Here is a 23850-nt window from a genome sequence, read left to right as displayed (position 1 = left end):
ACAGGAAAGTGTAGTGTAGTGGCCACGTGCGGGTAGCTTCTTGAGATCTGAAAACCCACCTCTAAGCAAACACTAAGCTGAACTAATTTCTTCAGGCGCATGACGTTAGCTGATATTGAAAGAATTGCTCCTCTGGAGGAAGGGACGTTGCCCTACAATCTGGCAGAGGCTCAGAGGCAGGTAAGAACAGAATCTAGTATAATGCTATTATTTGTTTCCAGTGCCAGGTAAATAGATAACCAACTTTCTTCTGTGTTGTCATCTAAGTTGCTTTTTTCTTGTGTTTTGTAATATCTGTGAGGAATACCATCTTATTAGAATTTATTTTTAGCCTGTGTCATATTCTTTCCATCTCTTCTTTGTGCCCCTTTCTCTTGGGCTGTATTTTGACAGGTCAAATGTAATTTACTTTGGAAAGATAAAATGTATAGGAGCGTCATCCCACCATTCAGTAAATATTAGGTGTATACTTAATTAAGGTGTTTATGTTTCATGATTCTGTTGCTCACTGTTCTTTTAAATGAGGAAAAGAGACTTCCTGCTTCATATATGGATGGTAAAATTCAGTATCTAGCCTATTAAATGGCAGCCCTTGTTCTGAACATACATCCGTGTTCCTGGCTTCAGAGTGTTCTCTGCTTTGCTTTATGCTCTGCTGAATATCAAAATAGGAGAGATTATGTATAGACTAACATCACAGATTCAGTAAAAACATTATTATTGTCTTCATTTCCAAAACCTATAGGGTATTCACTTTCAGTGATATAACCACAAATGAACTTTTTTTTGTGTTTGAGGCAAAAAGCAATAGGAGTGTTCTTTAAATGTCAAACCTATTGATCTTTTAGTTTTCGTATTATTTTATTATATTTTAGATTTTTCTTGACAAGTTTCTATACAGATAGATTTAAAACTAACCCTTCTGTTTGTCTCTGTCTCTATTTTAAGGCAGTCTTAACTTTGTGTCTTGTGAGACCAAGGGTTTTTTTGTTGGTTTTCTTTTTTCCTGCTCTGGGTCTGTGCAGAGGCGCCAGTTTGACCACAATGAGTTGATGTAGGCTACATTTTTAGGACTACCAGGCCATAAGCCAGGCCTCTGTGTGTGTGTGTACACATGCGTCTCTTTTGCTTCTCTTTTTTCTTCTCCTCCCTCCCCTACATGTGAACACCCCCACCACCACTCCAAGACAGTATCTGGGGTGGTGGTTTGTTTGTGCAGTGACTAAATGTTGATGATGCTGGGATGAATTCAGATGATTTGGCTCCCAAAAGCTCACCATCTATTCCTAGAAGACTCCTAAAGGAGTTAAAAGCATTTGCATTGGGCTGAATGTCAAGGAATATAAGTTACAATAGGTGGCGGTAAAATGTAGCCAAAAATGTGGTGATGAAAGTAACAGCTTCCTCAGTTTTTGCTTTGGGACCACTGTCTTTGCTAGTATGATTTACGTCGTTCTAAGAGGCTAGGACATATGAACCTGCTTAAATCTTACAATTTCTTCTGCATATATGTCCTACCTTTTCATTTTTCCCATTCAATTCTTTCTTAATGTCAGCTGTTTGATGCTGAGACTGAAAAGATTTTCAGCTACATTGATACCTTCAATTTCTTTTCTGGTCAGTTCCACCTCCATTGGAATATTAACTAAAACCTTTTCAGGAAAATATATCCATATATTTATTTTGTCCTTTTACTTGTAGTATCCTAAAAAGAACATATTACAAAAAGTGATAGTAATATGGAAGGTTTAAAGCCCCTGCAGAACTTCTTTTTCTTTATTATTTTCTTTCATCAGATAGCAATTTTAAATCTGGAGCACTTCTGAAATTTATTTTTCATTGGGTTGAATCTAGCACTCATAGACTGTGAACAAAATGAAATTGTGCGAGCGTTTTATGAAACTTTATTTTCCTTTAGCTAATATGTATGAACAGTGCTTGCATACTTGTTTTGATAGCCTGAGAAGTAATAGGTATACCCAGTCTTGGCGACAGTAGAAAGAAATTGCTTTTAGCAATTTTGGAGTTGCTTTTAGCTGCAGAAAATTAATGACTTAAGATGCAATATGTATGCCCTCATTTAGACCACATTTAGACCATTGATTTTAGAGTTGTATAATTTTGTTGTAGTATCAGTCTATTTTCTTTGCTATTCCAGTCTGAAGAGGCTGTATTATATGGCACTTATAAATCAGTGAAAAAGAAATAATAATTGCTAACAAAATCTCCAGTGTATTGTGAGATTTTTTCCAGGTATCTCTGACCTTAGATCTATCTGCTCATGAGATATTCTCTTGTGAAATATGATGTTCTGATTATTTTTCTTCTCTTTCCTTTTGCTTTAAATTCTGCCCTGACAGAAAGCTTCAGGCGATGCGTCTCGACCTGTTCTCATCCAGATTGCAGAATCAGCGTACAGGTTTGCCCTTGGTTCAGTTGCTGGAGGTTAGTCATGGCTGAGCAAAAGAAGATTCATCTTCACTGTTTGGGTTTTTTCTTCTTTGCTTTTGCCCTTCTTCCCCTTCTGCCTCTCATTTAAGAGTAGAAGGCTTCTCAGACTTGCCCTTGGAGCTCTGTCTAAGGGATGGGATGACTATAAGATTGAAGATCATATAAGATCATTTGGTCTACAAGAGTTTTGGAATTTATGAGCCATTGGAGTTTCCAGGTGGTGTTGCTATCTGATTTGTCAACAAACAAGTTTCAGGAGAATGCGATTAACAGTGAGGTAGGGCCAGGAAGTGCTTTTGGTTAAAACTGTGGGAGGTAGTTTAATGTATCCAGAATATATCATGGAGAAAAAAGATACAACTGATATGTTAGATGTAAATGTGAAAGATGACAGTTGCAGTCAAACACTGCAAATGCAAAATCGTGTTTTCTTATACCTTGATTTTTATTTGCAGCTGTTGGAGCCACTGCAGTCTACCCAATTGATTTGGTAAAAACTCGAATGCAAAACCAGCGTTCTACAGGCTCTTTTGTGGGTGAACTTATGTATAAAAACAGCTTTGATTGCTTCAAGAAAGTGCTGCGTTATGAAGGTTTCTTTGGGCTTTATAGAGGTAAGTTTAAAAGGTAATGATAAGATATTAATAAGAGTTTCATGCCACTTTGGATTTTAAGCATTTTTTGTTAAGACTGCAGTTTTGCCTAGTTTGTACTTTTACTTCTTCTCTGTTAGAGGAGAAGGGTTTGCAAAACTTATTGATAATTAAAACTTCATTGTAATGAGAACATTTCTGTAGGACCTCTCCGTCCTGTCCCTCCTCATCTGCAATAGGGCAACAATAACAATTTCCTACAGCAAAAATACACTGTTAGTCAAGTTTTCATTTCCTTAGCAGTCCTTAGTATCAATAGTGTTATGTCCTGTTTGGTAAGAAGTTAGATCATCTGTGAGTATTTGTTGTTTGGTTTTGGTTTTTTTTTGTTTTGTTTCACAGTTCTTTCTTATCTGTCTTCTTTCTATTTAAAAACAAAGAAAATATGGTACCTTGTTATTAACCAGATCTCTCTTTGTGATATATTTCAGACAAAAAAGTTGAACCGGTTGCATGTGCATGACTAATAATTGGAAATTGTCATCTTTATCAAGTTTTATGTGTACCTCTTCTTAGCTTGTCACTGTGGGGTCAGCCAGAGCAATTCGCTGGGTTTCAACCCACTTAGCTATGTATATACGTAACCAATACACCCAAGTTAGGAAGTTAGCTGTTTCAAGCTGCCTTTGTAGCAATGGAGAAGGCCCCATTGAGGACTCTGTTCAGGATGTAAATCATCCTCACTTTGGATATCTTAGATCTAAGTGCCTATAATTAGATGGTGGCTTTTTATAATTTATTTTGTCCTTGTCCCAGTTGTGGTATCAACTCTGTCAGTTCAGGTAACTCATAAGGAATCTAAAAGAATCAGGAACTACTGCATGAGACTGCAGTTCTTCTCTGTCACAGAGTTAAAGTAAATTATATTTCTGGTGTCCCAGTTATTGAGATCTTTTATCCCTCTCTGCTATATCCATTGAGGATAATTTCAAACTTGAAATCTTTATTTCATTTTTAGTCAGAAAATTCATTTTTGCTTAGAAACTTTTTTTCACTTTTGAAAATAAGAATATTGTAATGAAAGAAATTAATTGCTAAAAGCAGTTGAGTCAGGAGTGAAAAACAGAGGATTTTGATAAAATAGTGTAATGATCGGGCAAAACTATGTGCAATTTTAAAAAAATTAACAGTTTATAAGACAATGTGGGAAACAACATTAAAACTAGGTGGTGTGATGTATGTGCACTCTATCACATATGACCTGAGTTACTGGAGGTTGGCTACATGGTTCTGTGCAAAATACAGACTCTCTAATTATTTCAGCACAATTGGAGATGGGAAAGTCTGTTATTATTGACTGAGTTTGAGGCAATTTTTGGAGTAGGCATAATAATTTAATAAAGACTACTGACATGGTCTCTAAATTGTAAGGCTTTATAACAATCAGAATCTCTGAAAGTCCCAGTTTTTCGCTAAAGATCCAAATGTATTCCCTGCAAATGTATATGTGCTTCTTCCAGGATCTTGAAAGAATAAATATGCAGAATTCCACTATCACCTGCTTCTGTCTTATTGAAACTCTGAAGCACAATGGTTTTTTCACCTGAAAAAAACCAAAAAACTCAGAAATGTGTGTTCTTACCTCTATTTGCATGCCTTGTCTTTGGAGTGATTTTTTTCATTGCCAACTTTAGGGAGCTTTAGGAACCTTCACCAGTATAGCTTGTCCTTCCGTTCCCCATCCCCCATTACTACTTTTCAATCTTCCAAGTAATACTGAATAGTGAAATCTCAGGCAGTTTAGTGGAGCTGAAATTCTAAACCTAGGCCAATAATCTAATTTCTGGATTATATAGTAGAACACCATCATTTCAGAGGCGAATTGAGACCTGTATTTCTACAGATTCTCTATTTAAAGGGCACCTTGACTTAGCTTCTCTTTTAAGGAGTCAAATAAAGAAAACTCCTTAAAAATCTAGAGCTTCCTCCATGGAGTTCTTTAAATTTGCACTGTTACTTACTTTCTAAGGAGATGATGCTGGAGAAAGTTGAGCAACTGAGTTTCCAGTTCAGCTTAAGAGGACAAAAAATTTGAAAGGAGCATTTTATGGATTAGGATAATTACCCACTGTAATGCAGTATACATACAGCAAGAATCATCTCATTCTGGTCTTGAATACTACACTAGATAAGACAAACTGCAGAGTACATAACTTTTTGCTACTCACCAGTAGCTGCAATTCTTTCTTGCATTGTGATGTGTTCAGACTTAAGTCAATGTGGGTGGTTTTGTCCCCACTGAAGGAGGGAGTAGTCACTGGTAGAGTTCTCCTGCTTAGCTGAATAGTGATGCAAAACCTTTTAAAAAACAGTAGTAGAAACATTTGGAGGAGTGGTCCCTTTGTCATGACGCACTTCAAGCAAGCAGTAATTATAAGCCCCACTCTGAACTCAGGCATTTCAGATGATATTTTTAACACCAGGCACATATTTCCACCCAGTGAAGTGAACTGACTTTTCTTTTTTGTATCATTATTTTTTTCCAAACTTGGAAACCATGTTCTAAACCACCATCTCAGGTAAGGATAAATTACACCATCTTGTGGATATAAAGAGAGCACTAAATTTTGTTTGTTGTCAGTTTGGTACTAAGGGTAATCAATGTTTCCACTGAGAAGATGCTTTGATTAAAAAAATCGCACAAACCCAAACATGATATAAATCTCTGCAGTTTTCATAATATGCATTATTTGAAAGCTGTGTTTTTAGATAATTTTTTTAAGACTGTATATTTGAGAAAAATTTTTTATCTGTCTATTTCTCAGCATGGCTAAAAAGAATACTTATCTCATATGCCTGTAATTTACTACTGTGTCTGCATTTATACCTGAAATGCATATTTAGAAACTTACAGGTATATACATACATATATGCAAATATAAGAAAACTTTGAAAGCTGTGATTTGTCAAGATCTCTTCCAACTGATGAGGTCACCTACGTTTCTTAATATTATTTAAATCAGAAGTCCACCTGATGAGTCACAGACTGCTTCACAGTCTTAAGCAGTGCATCTAGTAGAGATTATTTCACCTCTACTTGATAGAAAATTTATGGGAAATTTAAGTACCAGAGATAAAATGTAGCTTAAGAAAACATTTGGTAGCCATACTGTTAATGCCACTTTGCCTAAAGGCTGGAAAAGACAGGAAATGCTGTTGAAGACGCTGTCATCTGTGATCGTTAACTGTTTAGGAGCTTGTTAGTTTTATTTCTTTTGATAGTGCTTCTGGCACTTCAGTGACTCCAAATGCAATCTAATCTTAGATTTTAATCATTTGTTCATCATCCAGCTTCATTATTACTGATGGACTCCTATGCTAATGATACATCAAGACTGTGGCTGAAGCTTTCCTCCCAAATTAGGCAATGAAGTACCGTCTCTGTAGAATGGAAATACAAGCCATCTTGTACCCCAAGTTCTGTCAAAGCATAAAGTTTTCAAGAAATACCCTCTTTCCAGTCTGAGGGAGCTTTAGTTGAACGGCAGCTGGTGATTTTCTTGTGTGAATTTCTTGTGTGAATCCTGTAATGGAAAAATTTGGCAGTATTCCATTACTGCCTTCCTATAAGATGCCCAAATGGTTTCAAATATTTTACCTAGATGGAGCAACAACTCCTTCAGTCAGTGGGTTTTTCTAATATGAAGGGAAAATTACATCTGTTACACAGTGTGAAACTGAAGTTTCCCTGTTAGACATCTGAAAAAATACTTTGTCCAAATAAGATTTTTTTTAACTCAGTGCTATCACAACTGGGCTGGATGAGCTATTGTATATTCACAATGTATTTAGACTGCTTTCAGAAAATAACTTGTACAGTGTCACAAACTGAATGCAGTTCTTGGTGCTCTCCCTTGCATATACCTTCACCTTCCCGTAGAGTCCTACTACGACAGTGTCACATATGAAGGGGTACATCATAATTGCTACTAAAAAACCTTGGATATAAAAAAATGCATTGAATAACGTTTGCTCTGTGTTATACTAGCAGACTGCCTATGTGCAAAATGTTATTCTCTGATGTTATAAAAGGCATGTATTTTTAAGACACTGTCAGGCATTTCTAAGCCTGTTCTCCATCTGTGTATGCGTCATATTGCTGATCTGCTAATGCATAGTAACACTGAAAAATTCCCAGCGTGTCAGGATAACCCCAATGGAAACATGACATTTTCATATGGATCTCTTGATGTGCTTGCTTTCTTTCAAAACTTAGCATCTTTATCATGTTTAGAAATCTTTCAACAGTGTTTCAGGGCTCCCATCAAAACAATAAAGAAAAGAGAATTTAATTTTGATGGTCATAGCATATAGAATGCACAGGTACCACTTAAAGATGGCTTTATTGCATAGGTATGAGATCAAATGAAGGGTCCCTCTACCTTCCTAAGATGCTGGACACAGTAGGCCTTGCTGATGTCTGGCAAGGCTATAAAATGCAGTTTTAAAATCCATGCTACCTTTTTTAAATACTGTAATCTATCCTGCAGTAGACATACACAGCATTATCTGAAATTAAACTTACAAAGCACTTTTATATTATAAAATCATGTGTGAAGTAGAGAGAGAAAAAGAGAAAAATGGTCTGGGTTTTTGATTGTCCAATTGGGTTTTTCTGCTGTTGGATTTTTTTTTTTAACAGCTACCTACTCTTTTTAATCTTTTTCTTCTACCTTCAAGTTTTATGGAATGTTTTGAGTTGTAACCATCCAATTCAGATTTGAGTGCAAAAGGAATGAACCAGGTGGGAAAAAACAACTTGTGCCAAGATAAACCTGTTTTTCCTGCAACTTTACAAGTATCTTTACAAATGCAAGGTCTTGGGAGCTGAAAAATGAAAAATGGTTAAAAGGCCATCTTCAGATCAGTTCAGTGATTTGTCCTGCTTATGTTGCTTCTAAAACTGGAGCTTTATACAGCTCACCAACTGGACTATGTTTATAATTTCATATCTTGATATTTTAGAATGTCTTTTTCTGTGGTTTAATTGATAAAATATGGCTTTAAAGTCACGTTATATATAGCTCGGGTGTAATAATATATGTGTATGTGATTTTAAAGTTAATTATCTCTGTGTTCTTTTGCTTACAGACCTGCTCTAATTCTACTGGATTAGGCTTAGGATTAGGTAGTGTGCTTTTAAAGTATATGGAATATTTTTTTAGTCTCTGAAGATATAAATTCATTAGCCGTAATGTTTATATAGAGCCACACATGTCCTATAGCAAGATGTAAATATTATAACAATTACAAAGATAATTTTGCAATGAAACAAATCCTTTTTGTTGTATATTCTTGTGTTTTCTTCGTAGTGCTGCATATAGTGTAATATTTAATTACACAATTCTGTGTGTGTTAATGTTTTTTCATTGAGGTCTAGATTCAAGTCACCTGTGCAAGTAAAATTGTTTAGAAATTCAAATTTTGAAATTTAACTTACTCTGCAGAATTTCTTTTTGTTTTGATCAACTGTATATGAACTTAGTGTTACTGTATCCTTTTATTTTAATATTCAGTCATAGTTGTCTTGGGTAAATGTTGCATGTATATGTACTGTATAAGGACATTAGTATATAAATATGTTTGGACCTTCTGATACCACAAGTCAGATGGTGCTTTTCTTCAATGTCATTTCCTTATTAAGAGCATCAGTAGGAACTAGTAAAGCTGACGGGTGGTAGCAGGATGGAAGAATATACTAAACCAGTGCGAGTATATTTTTCTCTGTGTTATTCTGACATTTGGCTCTACAGGAAAATGCTTTTCAGCAAGTTAACTTTTAGAGGTGGAACCTTAATTGTCTTTTTTCCCAAAAATAAAACCATGGATAGGTGAAAATGTCAGGCCTTGTAGAAAATAGGCAAAGATGCTGCCTGAGCTACTAAAACAAACGGGTCTGTACTGGGAGCTCTAGCTGCTGTGATTTTCTCACATTTCTGGATGGTGTCCTAATTTCTTTATGCTAATGAGTGCTTGCAACACCATCCTAGCCCTAGGCTTTGTTAGTAAGCTTTGCCTATTTTTAGTCTGTGTCATTCAAATGTTTACAAAATATTGACTGTTCACTTCAAGCAAGTGAAGCTGACAGTCAGAAATTCACATTTCCAATTCTGTAGCACATCACTTTTTAACAAAATAAAATAGGAAATTCCGTGCCTAGGAAGAAAGCAGCATAACTTCCTTTGTTTTAAGAACTGGTGATTTAGCAGGGCAAAGAGCTAAAGAATGCAGTCATACATGTTTGAATGTTTTGCATTATTTTGATTCCTATCCCCTTGGGTTCTGCCATCTAATGCCATTGTTTTTGCCAGAAAAAGGTACTGCACTTCTGGCATTTAAAGTGGGTGCATTGTGTATCTCACAAAATTCATTAGAAAGTCTCGATTTTTGTGTGAAGATGCAGAAAATAAATGTTAGTTTAGGACAGTACGGAAACATAGTTGTCAAATCTGAACTAGTGTTTAACCATAAAATGAGCTAGTATGGATATAAAAAAATAAAGAAACCAGTATGTATAGGCAGTGGTAGCACTTTAAGTGGTAGCACCAAGTTTGTTCTCAAAATTGAATGTTTAAGTACTCTCATTAAATATAATAACACAAAATTGCTGTAAAAATCGCCCGTTTCTGGGTGCTGATCTCTACATATATTTGTTGATTTGTTTATTTAAAACCAAGTTACTCGATGACTTGAATTCTCTATTTCCATGTTACAGGTCTGTTACCGCAGCTATTAGGAGTAGCACCAGAGAAGGCCATAAAACTAACTGTAAGTTTGCAAATGGATGGTTTTCACATTTCTCCACATTGTAAAGGGCATCAAATTACAATTTAGCCTGTTTTATCCTTAATGTGTCAGCAACATGGTAGAGTGTATTCCTTCATTTTTGCTTGATACAAACTTAATTACAAAAAGCACAAAGCAGCTGTTAATATCTGACTTGTGAACAGTGTCAGTGGCATACAAGTCACATGCAGAGATATATATGTACATTTTAAGAATCTTACTGAAAACTTATTTTTGGACTCACTCCAAAATATAACAAGCTTATTCAACTTGTTCAGCTCATCTCCTTGTTTGTAAGTCATACAGGCCTTTAGTTTCACTTCTTAGCAAATATGAATAATTATTTATTGGACTTGGAGGGCTTTTGTTTTTGTATCTCCACATGGTTCCTGTGTGTATGACTCTAGCACAACAGGAGGTTATATGAGCATGTAATCAATTGTTGGTAAGAAAGGAGCTTGTTTGCATGATATTTTTTCTAAATGTTTTATTTCTGTAATTTTGTTATTTCTTGAGTGATTTTAAGGCACTGAAGAATTTCTTATTATAACCCAATCATAATATATTGTTTATTCACTGATAAGCTAGTATTCACCAAAGCTGGTTGTATGAATTAAAAAAAAGGTACTTAATGCTATTAATTGAATTGCCATTGTATTAAAACTTAGTATTGAACATTCTGATATTAATTTGATATTATATTTAAAAGTAGTGAGCATGTCTAAAATATTAAATTATTTTATATTTTTCAGATTTTTATTTTAATTAGTGATTTATATTTTTTCAATAATAAATATTTGAATTATGCTTCAAATTTTTGTTAGAAAACCATAGCTTTAGAATAGTTAATATAAAATCTAAGACTTGTTTGATACCTTGTAGGTTGGTAACTTCATGGATGTATTTGCATTTTCAATTGCACGGAATTTGCAACTGATGAATGTTTTCTCTCACCTTTTAATTTATTGGCTTTTATGAATGTTTGTTTTTTAAGGTTAATGATTTTGTGAGAGATAAGTTTATGAGTAAAGATGGCTCTGTCCCACTGGCTGCAGAAATTCTTGCTGGTGGCTGTGTAAGTATCTTTGATTTTCTTCATATGAGAGTCATGAAAATGCGGTGTGTAAGATGAACTATGTGGACTAAGGCTTCTGTTTAACCACAGATCCGGTTCAAGAGCAGACTCTACTAGAGCATCTCAGTTCTTTCCTAGATAGGCCAGCCATTCTTGATGAAAGGGTAAATGTTTCTGTGCATCATGCCTTTTAACTGCGCTCTATAATTCTCACAGCTTAGAGTTTGTTTCCTTAATAAAGAATGTGTCTTTATTCATGTTGGCTGTAGCTTATGGCCTAAAGAGGATTCATGCTAACCTTTCCAGAAGTTAATAATTAGTTACTACTTTGTGGCACCCACTCTGCCACGTAACTTCTTTCCTGATGTGTTATTGCACCCACTAATTTTCACTTTTTGCAGTGATACTTGCTTTTTGAAATGGCAAAAACTACTCATGCTTCTTTGAGTTCATAGCAGACGTAGGCTGTGTAATGTTAACTCAGTGCATAATGCATTCCTGAATGTAGGTTGTACTTAAAACCCACTAAGTTTTTAAGAGTGTTTTGCTTTTACCAAGTAGTATCTTAATGAACAACTGGCATATTACTGGGTAAATGATAATTCTTCATGATTTAGTCTAGTTCTGTCTGTTCATATATATTACCGCTTACCTTATCTGGTGTATTGATTTGTTCAAGCAAATGTAAATAGTTAGGTAGAATGAATAGTTGTTCAAAGAACAGTGCATTCTACAGATAAAGCACACTGTTTATTTAAACCAGCTTTGATCACTGGGGCAGAGCAATGTTGGTATATTTTCAGTCTGTCTTTGTTGCTGCTGTCATAAGACAGATGAGGTCACATTTTCAAGCAGCTTCTACCTGTGTTGAAAACTACAGTGAGCAGCAACTTAAAAACAAATGCTTGTGTCTTAACCTCAGTAGGTGCAGAGATTTGTGCTGTACGTGCTTGCAGAAAGTGAACTACGATTATCTGAGCCTCAGGGTGCAGTGGCTCGGTTGCATTGCAGGCTGAGAAGCCCTGGCTTTCTGTAATTCTCAGGAGATGGGGCAGGATTTGGCTGCTGTCTCACTGCTCCTTCTGTTTGATCACTGACCTGTTGTAGACTGCCAGGTAGGATCCCCTTGTTCTGTAACTTTAGGAGCACTCAGGGGAGAAAAAAAGAAGGGGAGGGAGAGAAGAATGTGGGTCTCTAAAGCCCTAAATGAAAAGCATGCTGTAAATGAAGGAAAAATGCAATAAAGTGCTTGCAGAGTAAAAAGTATTTGCCCCTTACACTAATAAAAAGTCTCATGAATGTAGCAGCCATAGAGAATTCAGCAAAATTTTCATTTAAAATGTCATTTGATCTAGAGTTTTTATTTTACAGACTGCTGTGAATTTTTTAATGCAGTACAAGAAGAACTCTTTATAGAGACCTGTCATTCATGAGAATGCTGCAGCAAGCTTTTTGCCAATAGTTCACTGTAAACTAAGGATCTGCTTTAAGAGATAGGTGGTTTGAGATGTAATTTAAATGTGCTGTAAATGTTGGCTTGTCCTCTTTGATATTAGAAATTAATATTAACAGTGAGATGCTGCATAAAGTTGTAGCAGTAGATGTATGGTGGCAGAGTGCCCTGAGTTTTCTTTTAACTGGAATGCTCCACTTAAGGGCATAGTTTGGTGCCAGGTAGATAGGTTGCAACTTGTTTCTTGTGCAGGTGGTCTTTGGGGATTTTTTTGTAATTTTAAACCCAATTCAGACTAGCAACAGAGACTCTCATTACCAGCAGTGCCTACTTTTTTGGGGGTGAGTTTTTTTCTCATGATGTAAAGATGTGTAAAATATGAGATGCCCAAGACAGGCTTTTTTCCTATAGCTTTCAGCATTGCATTGGCCTAACTTTTTGCCCTCGTTTAAGCCATCGTGAAACCTGTGATTTCACTGTGGAAGCAGCAAGGACACTGTTGAATGTTTTTGAAAATTTTCAGTCTTGGATTTTTACCTAATTTCACAATGTAGTAATTGCTTATGTGGGAGGCAAGAAGACGGGAGTGCATAATGTGTTGGAGTCTAAAATGGGGAAACCAACTAAGATGAATTTTATAAGACACCTGCCCTACCACCTTTCTGCTTTCCACATCTAATTCTCAGCTGGGATTGTGTTACAAACACAAATTTGAATTTTCCTTCTTCAGTGCTTCTGTTTCCTTAGAATGTATTTATTGCTTATGCAAGAGCTGTGTGCTGGGATGCATTCTAGATTGTAATGTTTTAGATACCAGCCTGTATTCACCTAAGGAAGGGAGGACAAGCAGATACTTGGATGGTTTGGGTTGTTCAGTAACACAAAGGGCTTTGAAGGGGTCAGTATCACCTGACTAGCTCCACTCTGCTGTTTGCCCAACCATTGCCAGGCGTTGACTTTTAAGTCCCCAAGGAGTTCTCTTTGCATCATAATTACTGAGAATTAGTACACATGGCTGACTTTTGCACTTGTAACTAAAGCTGATTGTTTCATTGAACAAGTCTTTTTCTGTTTTGTAAACTGTTTTCTCTCCTGAAAAAAAAAAAAGAAAGAAAGAAGAAAAGAAGAAAATAGTTCTTTTATTTCATGACCTTGTGGCACTTAATTCAGTTAACAGCCTGTTTCATAGCTTTTTATTATGTGAAGATGAAAGCGATAGTTTGGTTGAGTTTTTTGGGGACCCCCAAGAATATAATTAAAAGTATAACCTTTATACTTAGAGAGGGTGGTTATGTAAATTACTAACTCAAAATTACCATCTCCTTTGTTTGTAAGAAATTTTCCTAGTGACTATAGTATTTGTTACGCATAAAAAGTATATGTAACTTTCATATTTGTGCAATGCCTGACACCCACCATGAACTCTGGTCTCTGCTGTGCAGTTAGGACTCCCATCACTCATGCAAATCCTATATAGCCCTTGTCATTAGTAGGCTAGTAAAAAGCTTCAGTTCCAAAGCACAGTGTAATGATACTGTAGAGCTAGGATGTGCTGAGCATCTAAATCACAAATCTGACTTAACCTTATTGAATGAAAATGTGCACAAATATGCTAGGTTTGATTTCTGCTAATGCTATAACTTACATTTGGAAGTTCTTTAATAAAAAGATGATCTTGTGTAAGCTATAAGTACGACTTGAAATCTCTTTTTTAGAGTGGCAATAATCGTGAAGTTTCTGTAGCTTTTCTTCATGGTCTTTCACTTGATCTCATATTTTAAATGAAAAATAATTGTAAGTCATACCAAGTTTAGCTGCTTGCTTTTTATAAACTTAATTCACTTAAAGGCTTCTGATAAAAATAACCTGATTTTTTTTATGTAGTTCTGGTCATTATTTTTTTTTTTTTACTTATGTTAACCAACTGAAACCTCTGTGAAAGTGTCATAAATATTATATTTGGGGTTTTGAGGTATTACCTTTAACACTAACTTTTAGGTAAGACAGTCATTTTACTTAGTACCTTAAATAAAGCATTTCCACATTTAATGAAAAATTTACGTTTGTGTAACTGGGAGAGAGATGCAAATATGCAAAATCATAAAACAGAAAAAATCATAAACAAGAAAAAATACTAAGAAAAACAGAAGTATTATAGGATGACTAAAAAGAATTAACTATATGAAATATGTTGCCTTGTCTGCATATATTAATACAATGATATAGGTAAATACAAGGCTTAATTTTCAGCAAGAAAAGAGAAATACATTTTGCTTTATTAACCTTTCCTTCTGCTCTGCCTTCTCTTTCCCAGCACACACAGTCTTTTCATTCCCAGCTGCTCAGTGTGTGCTCGCTATTAGCCAGCTTAAATCATATAGCATGGTACAATTACAGATCCCATACAGATCTGCTTTTGTTTAAATTGTCAAGACAATTTTAGACGTATTTCTAGAGACTTTATAGTAATCGTCATAAAGTTAAAACATATTGGACCTGCTTGGACAACCTCAACTCTGCTATGGAATATAAAAATTAAATACGGTTAAGATGCAGTGCAAAATCCTGTCCAGAATTAATTTTTATAAAGGAATGTAATGTGAAATTCCAGATAAATTGTGCCAAATAACGGATCCAGTGCAAATAGTTTTATTAAGCTACTTACAATATTTATTTTATGTTTCAGAGAGTAATAAAGGTAAGTCCACATCTGAGCTGCATTTTCTCTGTTGCGTTGCAATGGAGATAGAAGGTGTATAGACTGCAGTTCCCCCACTTAGATCTCTTACTTGCAAAAATTCAGGTATTTGGAAGTTTCAGACTGAAGGAGACTGAAGGTATCATTCTTGCTTTCGTTATTCAGAAACCTAAATCTGATAACATTCTATTACATTTGGCAAGGGAGGCTGAGCTGTGGGTAAAATGAAACTGAGCATTATATTTGCCAGGGGAAAAAAATCTCTGCATGTATATCTGAAAAAAAAATAAAAGGCAAATAAGTGCTGTTACACAGAAAAGTTTTGGTCTAGTTTATTGGATAGTTAAGTAATGATGGTCGTCTTGATGATTGCTCATATTAGCTTTGAAAGCAAGTGGCATATGTCTCTTGAATGCTTAAAAGATTTATTCTCAGAGGTCTATTCTCCCTGTAGTTAGGGAATGTAATTCCCATTACTTTCGAGGGGAGTTCTACCTGTATGTGTATGCCCAACATTCACATCTGGTTTAAGCAAAAGTTCAGAAGCTCCTAAAACATACTTTTTTTCCTTGATTAAATTTAAAGCTGGTTTTTTTCTTGCATAAAATTTATGTTGTTAAATTAATTAATTAGATTTAAAGTCTATTTAATATAATGAATATAATGTAACAGAATATATTATAATTAATTAGGTATTTTTATAGTGTAGTTTTCTTCTCTGAACCACTGTAATTGTAGTTATTTTCAGCATACTGAAAATCCTTTAAACCAAGTGTAAATTTTTGGTACGAAAACCCCAACTAGATCTGGACTTAAATTTTACTTCACATTTGGAAACTCATATTTTGACACTGCTTAGTTTTAATTGTCTCTGATAAATTTTCATCTAATTTTAGATTTAAACCTTATGATGAAGTTTGGGAAGACAACATACAGTAACATGATACCCCTTCCAAGAGGTTGTATCAAAGGGTGGGAAAGTTCCTGGTGTAAAAGTTCCTGCTTTTCTGTGACCTCACCCCATATTTCCTTGCAGTTTTCTGAAATTTTCACCTAGTCATACCTGTTTAAATTGGCCTTTCTCAAATCAGTGGTGAATTTTGCAGAACATGATTTCACTCTGTTTTGAATTTTCCTTTTGGATTAGTTAATCTAATTCTTTTCCAAAAAGTATTTTTCCATAACAAATTAGGGATGCTTTCTCATTTTGTGTCCCCTCTCCTCTTTCTTTTCATTTCCTTTCTCCTCTGAAAAGAGAGAGAGAGAGAGAAAATTTTTCAAAATGTAAAACAAGGAGGAATGCATAGGTTTAGGTTGATATGTTTCTGATTCCAGAACCTAACAATTCTGAAAGCTTAAAAAGCTCATTTTTTTCCAACAAACATATACTTACTATTCATTCCATTTGAAACGTACTCTTTTTTCTCCTATTATATTAGAAATAACGACTGCAAAATTTTATATGAACATACATTACAGTTTAAAACATGTATTTGTTTTGACAATTACATTTTATTACACATCCCTTTCTCCTATTACTTCTTCTTTTACTGGCAGTAAAATATTACAATGTTTACCAGTGCAGGTTCAAAAAAAAAACAACCACAACCCAAAAAACAAAGGCTCAAACTCAAATCAGGAATTAAAATCTAGCTTTCTATGAGAAAAAGAAAGATATTTATGATGTCACAGTAATTTATGATGTGACCAAGAAATAATGGGTCATAGTTTTAATACAGTTACCATGCCTTAAGACTTGAAAGGTCAGTAAATCATTAAATGATTCTACAACTAGTCAAAATAGACAAGCAGAGCAGACAGAGCCAAATGTTAACATATTTGACAGGTCTGTAACCTAATTGCTTTTATAATGCCAATCAAGTAGGCTCCACTTTGATTTTTTGGCTAGGCTTCTGAGAACTGAATTACCTATAACGTGGAAAATATCAAATCCACAATTTTAATTTTTTTCCCACTGCAGACTTGGTCAGTGCTTATAAACAAACCATACTCCTGTTTGTTTCTGTTTAGCCAGGTCATTAATATTCTATTGTAGGACAGTCTTCACAACTTGTATCAAGTCTTGGAAATCTGGCTGAAACAATAGCAGGAATGTACTTCTGTTCAGACTAATTACAGGAGAGTAAAATCCCCTTGTCAGCAGTTCAGCTGAACTCATCTAATGCTCTTGGGATCTGTTGCCATACAATATGAAGACTTTTAGAAGTATTTTGAAGCACTACAGTGGCACTCGCTAAATCTGGCTTCTCAGCCTTGTTCTTTTGTAGAGTTAGTATGTGATTTTGTGGTAAATGATTGAATAGTTCTGTGCCTTAACTGCCTTTTATTATGCAGTGAGGATGGCAGTTCTTCCATTCTTGCAACTCTTGAGTACATTTTTTTTTATGACAGAGAGCAATCTTTATTTTGTGTCTGTACTTTAGGAACCTTGATTTTAAGTAAGATTAATGAATGATAGGAAGTGCACAGGAAAACAAACTGCATCTGGCAACTGGCAAGGAGTAAGGACTTGGGACAGAGTACAATGTTCAGTAGGACTTAATGTGATATATAGTTGACTAAAAATTTTGAAACTTGCACCTGCTTGTCTTTTTGTGAATTAAACAAGTAACGAGACATTGTAGACAATTTCTTTTGCAGAGGTTGATTTTTGATAATTGCATAGTATGTTACTAATGTATTTTAATGGTTGCCTTTAATTGCCATAATTGCAATCCCTGTGTGATATTGTTGAGAAATATTAACACTCTAATAGCAGTACTAGTCCTTTCTTCATCTGTGAAACCATAAGAGGGGATATGTGGTAAGTCGGATGGGATGCAGAGGAAAGATCTAGGCTGACCGTAAAGGCTGTTAGCTGAGAGCAGGAAAGGACCTGTGATTTGAAGCAGGTAATAAGCTTAATTAGAGGAACAAGAACATTTGGTGGTCAGTAGCACTGAAAGGAAAAGAATCGTGTACTTTCTTCTAGAATGGAAAACAGAGAATTTCCATCCTGAATTGCAAGCTGTATTCTCTTCAGAAGGTACACTGAAGCTTTCAAATGGAGATGTGAAAGCCCAAGGAGAGTTGTGTCTGGTGTGCTCATTTCTTATCTAACCTCATAAGGGCACAAAATGCAGTTACATTAAAAAGAACAGGAATTTCTTCTCTTAGTATAATGAGGGGAGTGAAAATCTGTTTATTTTCCAGTAAGTTTATTGCACAGTGATTTGAACACATGAAGAAGTAGAAAACATTCTGACTTCTCGAACTGGAGTATTTTTAAGTGGTTGTTATTAAACTTTTTTTTATCACTACAGAGTGGGTTTTATTTCTCCATGGACAAAACCACCAACCAACCTTCAGCTATTTCTACTTCTCCGTTCTGTTCAGTGAAGTAGGAAAGTAGAAGGAGACATGATAGTGCTGTATTACTGTACAAGACTATACTGCCATCGAGAGGTGTTGGATGATATCATACGAATAGCAGAGTTAAAGAACTGCAAAAATGAAAAAAAAAAGCCAGCTTATTTTTAAAAATTCACATGTGTGTGGATGCATAGCTAGCTAACTGTGTGTTAAAGCACATTTAAGGGCATGCAGATTTTTAGTTATGTGGATATGAAGAGTTCTTGGATGACAGATATTTTCCTTTTATTTTCTTACTTTAAGTCAAACAAGACCATAATTACTTGCAATTAGGTCAAATATTAAATTCTTTCAGAATAATATGGACCATTTGGGGGGCCTTTACAGTTAATTGTCTCTGCAATACCTCTAGGTATCTACTCCTCTAAATAATTCAAAATTGTGATTTTTACTTTAATCACATGATAATAACTGAAAAGTAATAGATTTGCTTCTACAGTCAGATAATTTGTTTCTTTAAAAAATTATTGGAAGGGGTGATAAGGAATTCAGAGTCGAGGGTATTCAAGTTTATCACTTCAGTACAGAAGTGTCACTGGGAATTGTCTATATTAAGCAGTTGATGAAGTTGATTTTTCTGACACTTACTGGAGAAATCATTAAGCTTGAGCAACCTGATCTTAAATGGTTCTTAATCTGGACAAAAAAAAAAATAATTGAAATTCTGCCCTTTGGGAGCATATTTCAAAATTTTATAATGAAATACACTTTTAACTGCAAAAGTTAGCAAACAAAAAGTCTTCAACTTTTGGCCAAACAGAATGAATGAACAGGGTGATAGATGTGCTGCTGATGTTTTGTCTGTTTTTTCCATACCAGTTTAGACCAGCACCTTGAACAGACTGCAAACAAATAGATTGATGAGATTTCTTTCATTGCATTCACTATGCAAAAACTCAGAAAGAAGACAGAAACCATGCTTTTTTGCTTCAAACCACTGACTTTGAGATCAGGGTATCTGGAGACTCTTACAAGCTGTGTGTGTTTGAGCCGGGGGGATGCACACTGGGCATACAATTAACCTCTCTGCCTCAAAACCCCTTCTTGTAAAACCAGAGTCATTGTACTTTCCATACAGGAGCACTGGGAGGAAATACATTAATATTTATGAGACACTTGCATACTATGATGATGAATAGCACAATAGGAGTTACCAGTACTAGATAAGCAAGAAATCATTTCATTAGAGAGTATAGTAGCCATCTCCGGTTTGCTTCCCCCCCCATTTTGAGAGTGAGGAGCTGCAGTTACCAGCACAGATGCTTAAATAACAGAATGATCAAAGCTCCCCACCAGGCGACTGTACTTGTTACCGCTGGAACTGCCTCTGCACAGGCTGATAAACCAGGCTTCCTCTCCATCACAAGGCAGGCAGGTGGTAGAAACCCTCCTATTGAGACCCTCTGTCAGGTATTGTCTGGCTCACCACATTCAGTTATTCACCATTTGATTTTTGGAATATATCCTTGATCAAACTCAGAGGTTGTTCAGGGAGTTCTGGGCTAGTACCTTGACATTTTGGAGACTTCAGTGGAAATGACCAGTATCTTTCTTCACACTTGCTGTGTGGACAGCAAAATTGTTCGTCTTTTTAGTACTGCCTGGTGCATGCAGGTCTCAGTGTTTTTAAAAATTTGAATGCAGAGAGCTTGATTATAGGAGGTGGGTAAATAATGGCATCCCCATTTTTATATAGCAGGCTGAAGTAGAGGAAGTCTTGTATGATTTAGCCAGAGCAGCAAACATCTAATGCTGGAAGTGCCAACACAGCCAGGTTGGACATGCAAACATAAACATTTATATGTACTAGCACCTGAAGTAATTCCCATTTGTTTGTATTCAGAATTTATTTGCCTTTTTTCTCCTTTAAAATCAGAGATGTGTTTCTATTTTCTTTTTTTTAAATATGGCATTCACTTAAACAATTTTATAGGTTTTAAAATTGTTCCATATTTTGGTGCATTAATAATACTACTGCCACTTAATTTTGTTGTAATCTTTTAAATTTTAATATGGTTTTCCCGTAGTAAAAATTAAAGGAACAGTTCTCATGGAGTGATGGCACAATGAACTGCAAGAGTATCATACTGAGGGAAAGTAGTTTTATTGTGCTAATAGATCAATTGATATGACTTTTTCAGTAGTGTGCTTTTAGAGGATGGCTGTGATGTAACAAACTTGCAAATTAACATTATCTCCTGCAGTTGAGATTTTATCCTTTTTAAGAGGAAAATGCATATGTTGGCATGTGGGATGCTTAATATTTGTAATACCTACACCAAAATATTTATTACACAGAAATATGTAATTCACTAGAGAACCTTTCCAGGATTCTTTTTATTTATTTTGAGAATTTGCAAGGTGAGTAGACAAGTAAAAGAAACAATTTTGTGTTTTGAATACTTACTTATTTAACATGTTTCAGTTTAAGTGCAAAACTGAAGGCAGCATATGTGCCAAATAATTTATCAGTCTAATTTCTGATGGCAACAAGAATAGCAGTTTTAAATGTATCAGGATTCTGGTTTGGTAAAAGCAGTTAAATTAAATTATGCCAATTTGAAAGTCAAAACCAGTTGAGTTACACAAGAGCATGCTTTTTCTGGTCAAAATAGGAAACATTTGGGATATTTTGGGGGTTATGTAAAGACTTTAATTTGTAACCACACTGTATGCTCAGTCTAAGTGGTAGACAAGAATAGTTGTTTGTTTGATTTGCCGTTTCTTCAGCACATCATTTAAACCATATTATTGCATTTATTTTTTATTTTGAATGATAGTTAATCTGAGCTACAATTAATTCTTTTAACATTTGGATAACTTAAAAAAGATATGCACATGGTGTTTACATACTAGACATGGCCAGATGCAAGTGTTTTTAAATGCAGCTTATTTCATTTTAGTCATTACCTTCTAGAACAGAACACTTGTTTTATGGTGGGGAGGGTGAGTTCGTGTGATTTCAGAACATTAAGAAGAGCATAGCTGTTGGGCCACAGAGTTATGAACTTAGCAGAAGTTAGTATGACACTGTTGAATTTGAGCCAGATGGAGTTTGAATGACTATTTTTGAATACACTTAGGTAACGTTCACGTTACCTTTTTTCTTGTTGCAAATTTTTAGCTCTGGATCTGTCAGTGTGACAGAAAGGTTGTGCCCTATGTGACATATTATGAATGAGAGAAACTTTACAAGAGCTAGTAGGGAGTCCAGAATGCTTGCCACTGTTGTTTTAAAACTGCCTTTCAAAGTCGATCCCAACAAGTGGAGACTGACACATTAAAAACATTTAGCAGTTCTTGATTAATAGAATCCTTCAGTGGGTGGACCTTCTTGTCTTTAATACCTGGTGCATAAATAATGATGCGGAGCTCAGACTCTTGAATCAAACAGCATTTAATGGCATTGAAACTGGTAGTTCAGAGGGTTTTTTAAAAAAGCACTTGCAGTTCTTGTCTTTGGACCACATGTTCGTTGTCAAAATTGAAAAAGTTTCTGCCAGATTTCTACTCTTCAATAGTATGTATTCACTTTCTATAGACTGGCATGCACATCACAGTTTCTTTATTAGTTACAAATTTTTCCTTTCACTTCATTACTTGTGTTACAGTGTTCTCTGCTTGTCAGTATTGCATAACTTGGTGTTGGTGAATGTATTATTGTCACAAGAATTGAGCTAGTGTCCGTCTGGGGTACTGCAGTGTCCTGCAGTGGCTGACCTTCTTCCTCTCTCTTTTTCCTGACCAGTCAGCTTGTGGGGGAGTAGGTTTCATAGCTTGGATGCATTAACTAATACTAAAACTCTTGTCTGCTAATAGCTTAACTGACTGCAGCAGAAATGAAAATATCCTATTTTGAATGTAACAGGACATACACTACAAATGATATTGCAGGTTAATGTATTGATTTCTGCTTTTAATTTCAGGCTGGAGGTTCTCAAGTGATCTTTACCAATCCACTGGAAATTGTCAAGATTCGATTGCAGGTGGCTGGAGAAATTACTACTGGTCCACGAGTTAGTGCCCTCAGTGTATTAAGGGACTTAGGTTTCTTTGGTCTCTACAAGGTATGTTTTTAAAAAATGATAAAAAAGCCTATCTTTCAAATCAATATATAATTTCATTGTTCTCACAAACCCTCATAGGTGTTCACAATTTTACTTTTTAAAAAATTCTTTATCATGTGATAACATATCTTCATTTTTCTTTTCTGACTAAGGGAAGAAACTTTTTGAGCATGTGGTTCTTGTGAATCTTACTAAAATTTCTTTGCTCACATCAGCAGGTTTAAGGTTTGTTGAGGATTAGTTTGTGATTCCTGATATTCTGTCTGGTGTAAAAATAAGCTTATTTTCATCTGCTACATGATGATACAGAGCTTACAGTTTTGAAACTGTGCTTTTACTCTCTGTGTTCGATTCAACAACTTTCCCAGATGTCGTCGTTCATTTGGTGGTGGGAATTAATTGCAGCACAATAATAGTGAAGAAACACAGACAGTGGGAGACCAGCATAAAAATAAACTTCTAAAGCAAGCTTCCCCTTGCTTCTTTAGAAGAATATTGCCACAAATAATATAAGGAAAAGCTGCCATTATGAGTGTATGCTACAAACACTGCAGTTCTGCTTTCTACATTACTGTCTTCACATAGATACACAAATATGTAGAAGTTAGGTTTAATTACAGCAGCAGGATTAAAAACATCTTCTCTTGAATCTAATAGGATATATCCTGCAAATAATTTAAAGGATTAACATCTTTTATGATGCCTTCTACTTCTAGATGAAGAAGACTAGATATGGGTCTTGAATATGAAAGGTCTTGAAGTCCTCTGAGATAGCCATTACACACAGTACTGAAACAAAAAATGTAATGAATACCATATACTGCAGAGCACCGTGTGGCATTTCTTCAGATTCTGTAGTCTGTGACTTGGGAGAAAGCTTTCACGCTACCAATTTGTCCCAGTATTGCCAGTGAAGCAGGCAGTGTTCCTGTTTCTTATTTACAGCCCTGCAGCCATAAATTGAAGATGTTTCAAAAGACACCAAATGAGCCCCATCCCCCTCCGCCACAATATTTAAATTCCATGTCCTTTTTTAAGCATCCAGTTCTTTTAAATTGTTCTGTTAACATTACAAAGAGGGAGCCTGCCCTGAGAACCTGTATGTATGTTTTGGCCTGGAGAGAAGTTGCAGGTCAGAATAGGATTTAATGGGGAGTTGTTTTTCCCTTTAAATTGACTTGCTAATTTTTTAGGTGTTTTACTAAAGCTGAGGCTATTGTGTAAACTCCTAGTAA

The 23850-nt window shown here is 35.3% G+C and overlaps 1 protein-coding gene across 3 annotated transcripts in view; it reads left to right on the top strand.

Annotated features, from left to right (window-relative positions):
• Positions 1–23850, top strand: part of SLC25A13 (solute carrier family 25 member 13) — a 101347-nt gene that overhangs the window by 61826 nt on the left and 15671 nt on the right. For all 3 annotated transcript variants that reach the window (XM_027684769.1, XM_027684768.1, XM_027684767.1), the window contains 6 exons: positions 96–180; positions 2361–2445; positions 2907–3065; positions 9820–9872; positions 10885–10965; positions 22475–22615. In XM_027684769.1, the coding sequence (XP_027540570.1) occupies positions 96–180; positions 2361–2445; positions 2907–3065; positions 9820–9872; positions 10885–10965; positions 22475–22615 (604 nt within the window). The remainder of the gene's footprint in view (positions 1–95; positions 181–2360; positions 2446–2906; positions 3066–9819; positions 9873–10884; positions 10966–22474; positions 22616–23850) is intronic.

This window comes from Neopelma chrysocephalum, unplaced genomic scaffold (assembly GCF_003984885.1).
Source record: "Neopelma chrysocephalum unplaced genomic scaffold, ASM398488v2 Primary Assembly neopelma1_67, whole genome shotgun sequence".
In the NCBI taxonomy this organism is placed as follows: Eukaryota; Metazoa; Chordata; class Aves; order Passeriformes; family Pipridae; genus Neopelma; species Neopelma chrysocephalum.
This window is presented reverse-complemented; position numbering and strand designations above follow the sequence as displayed.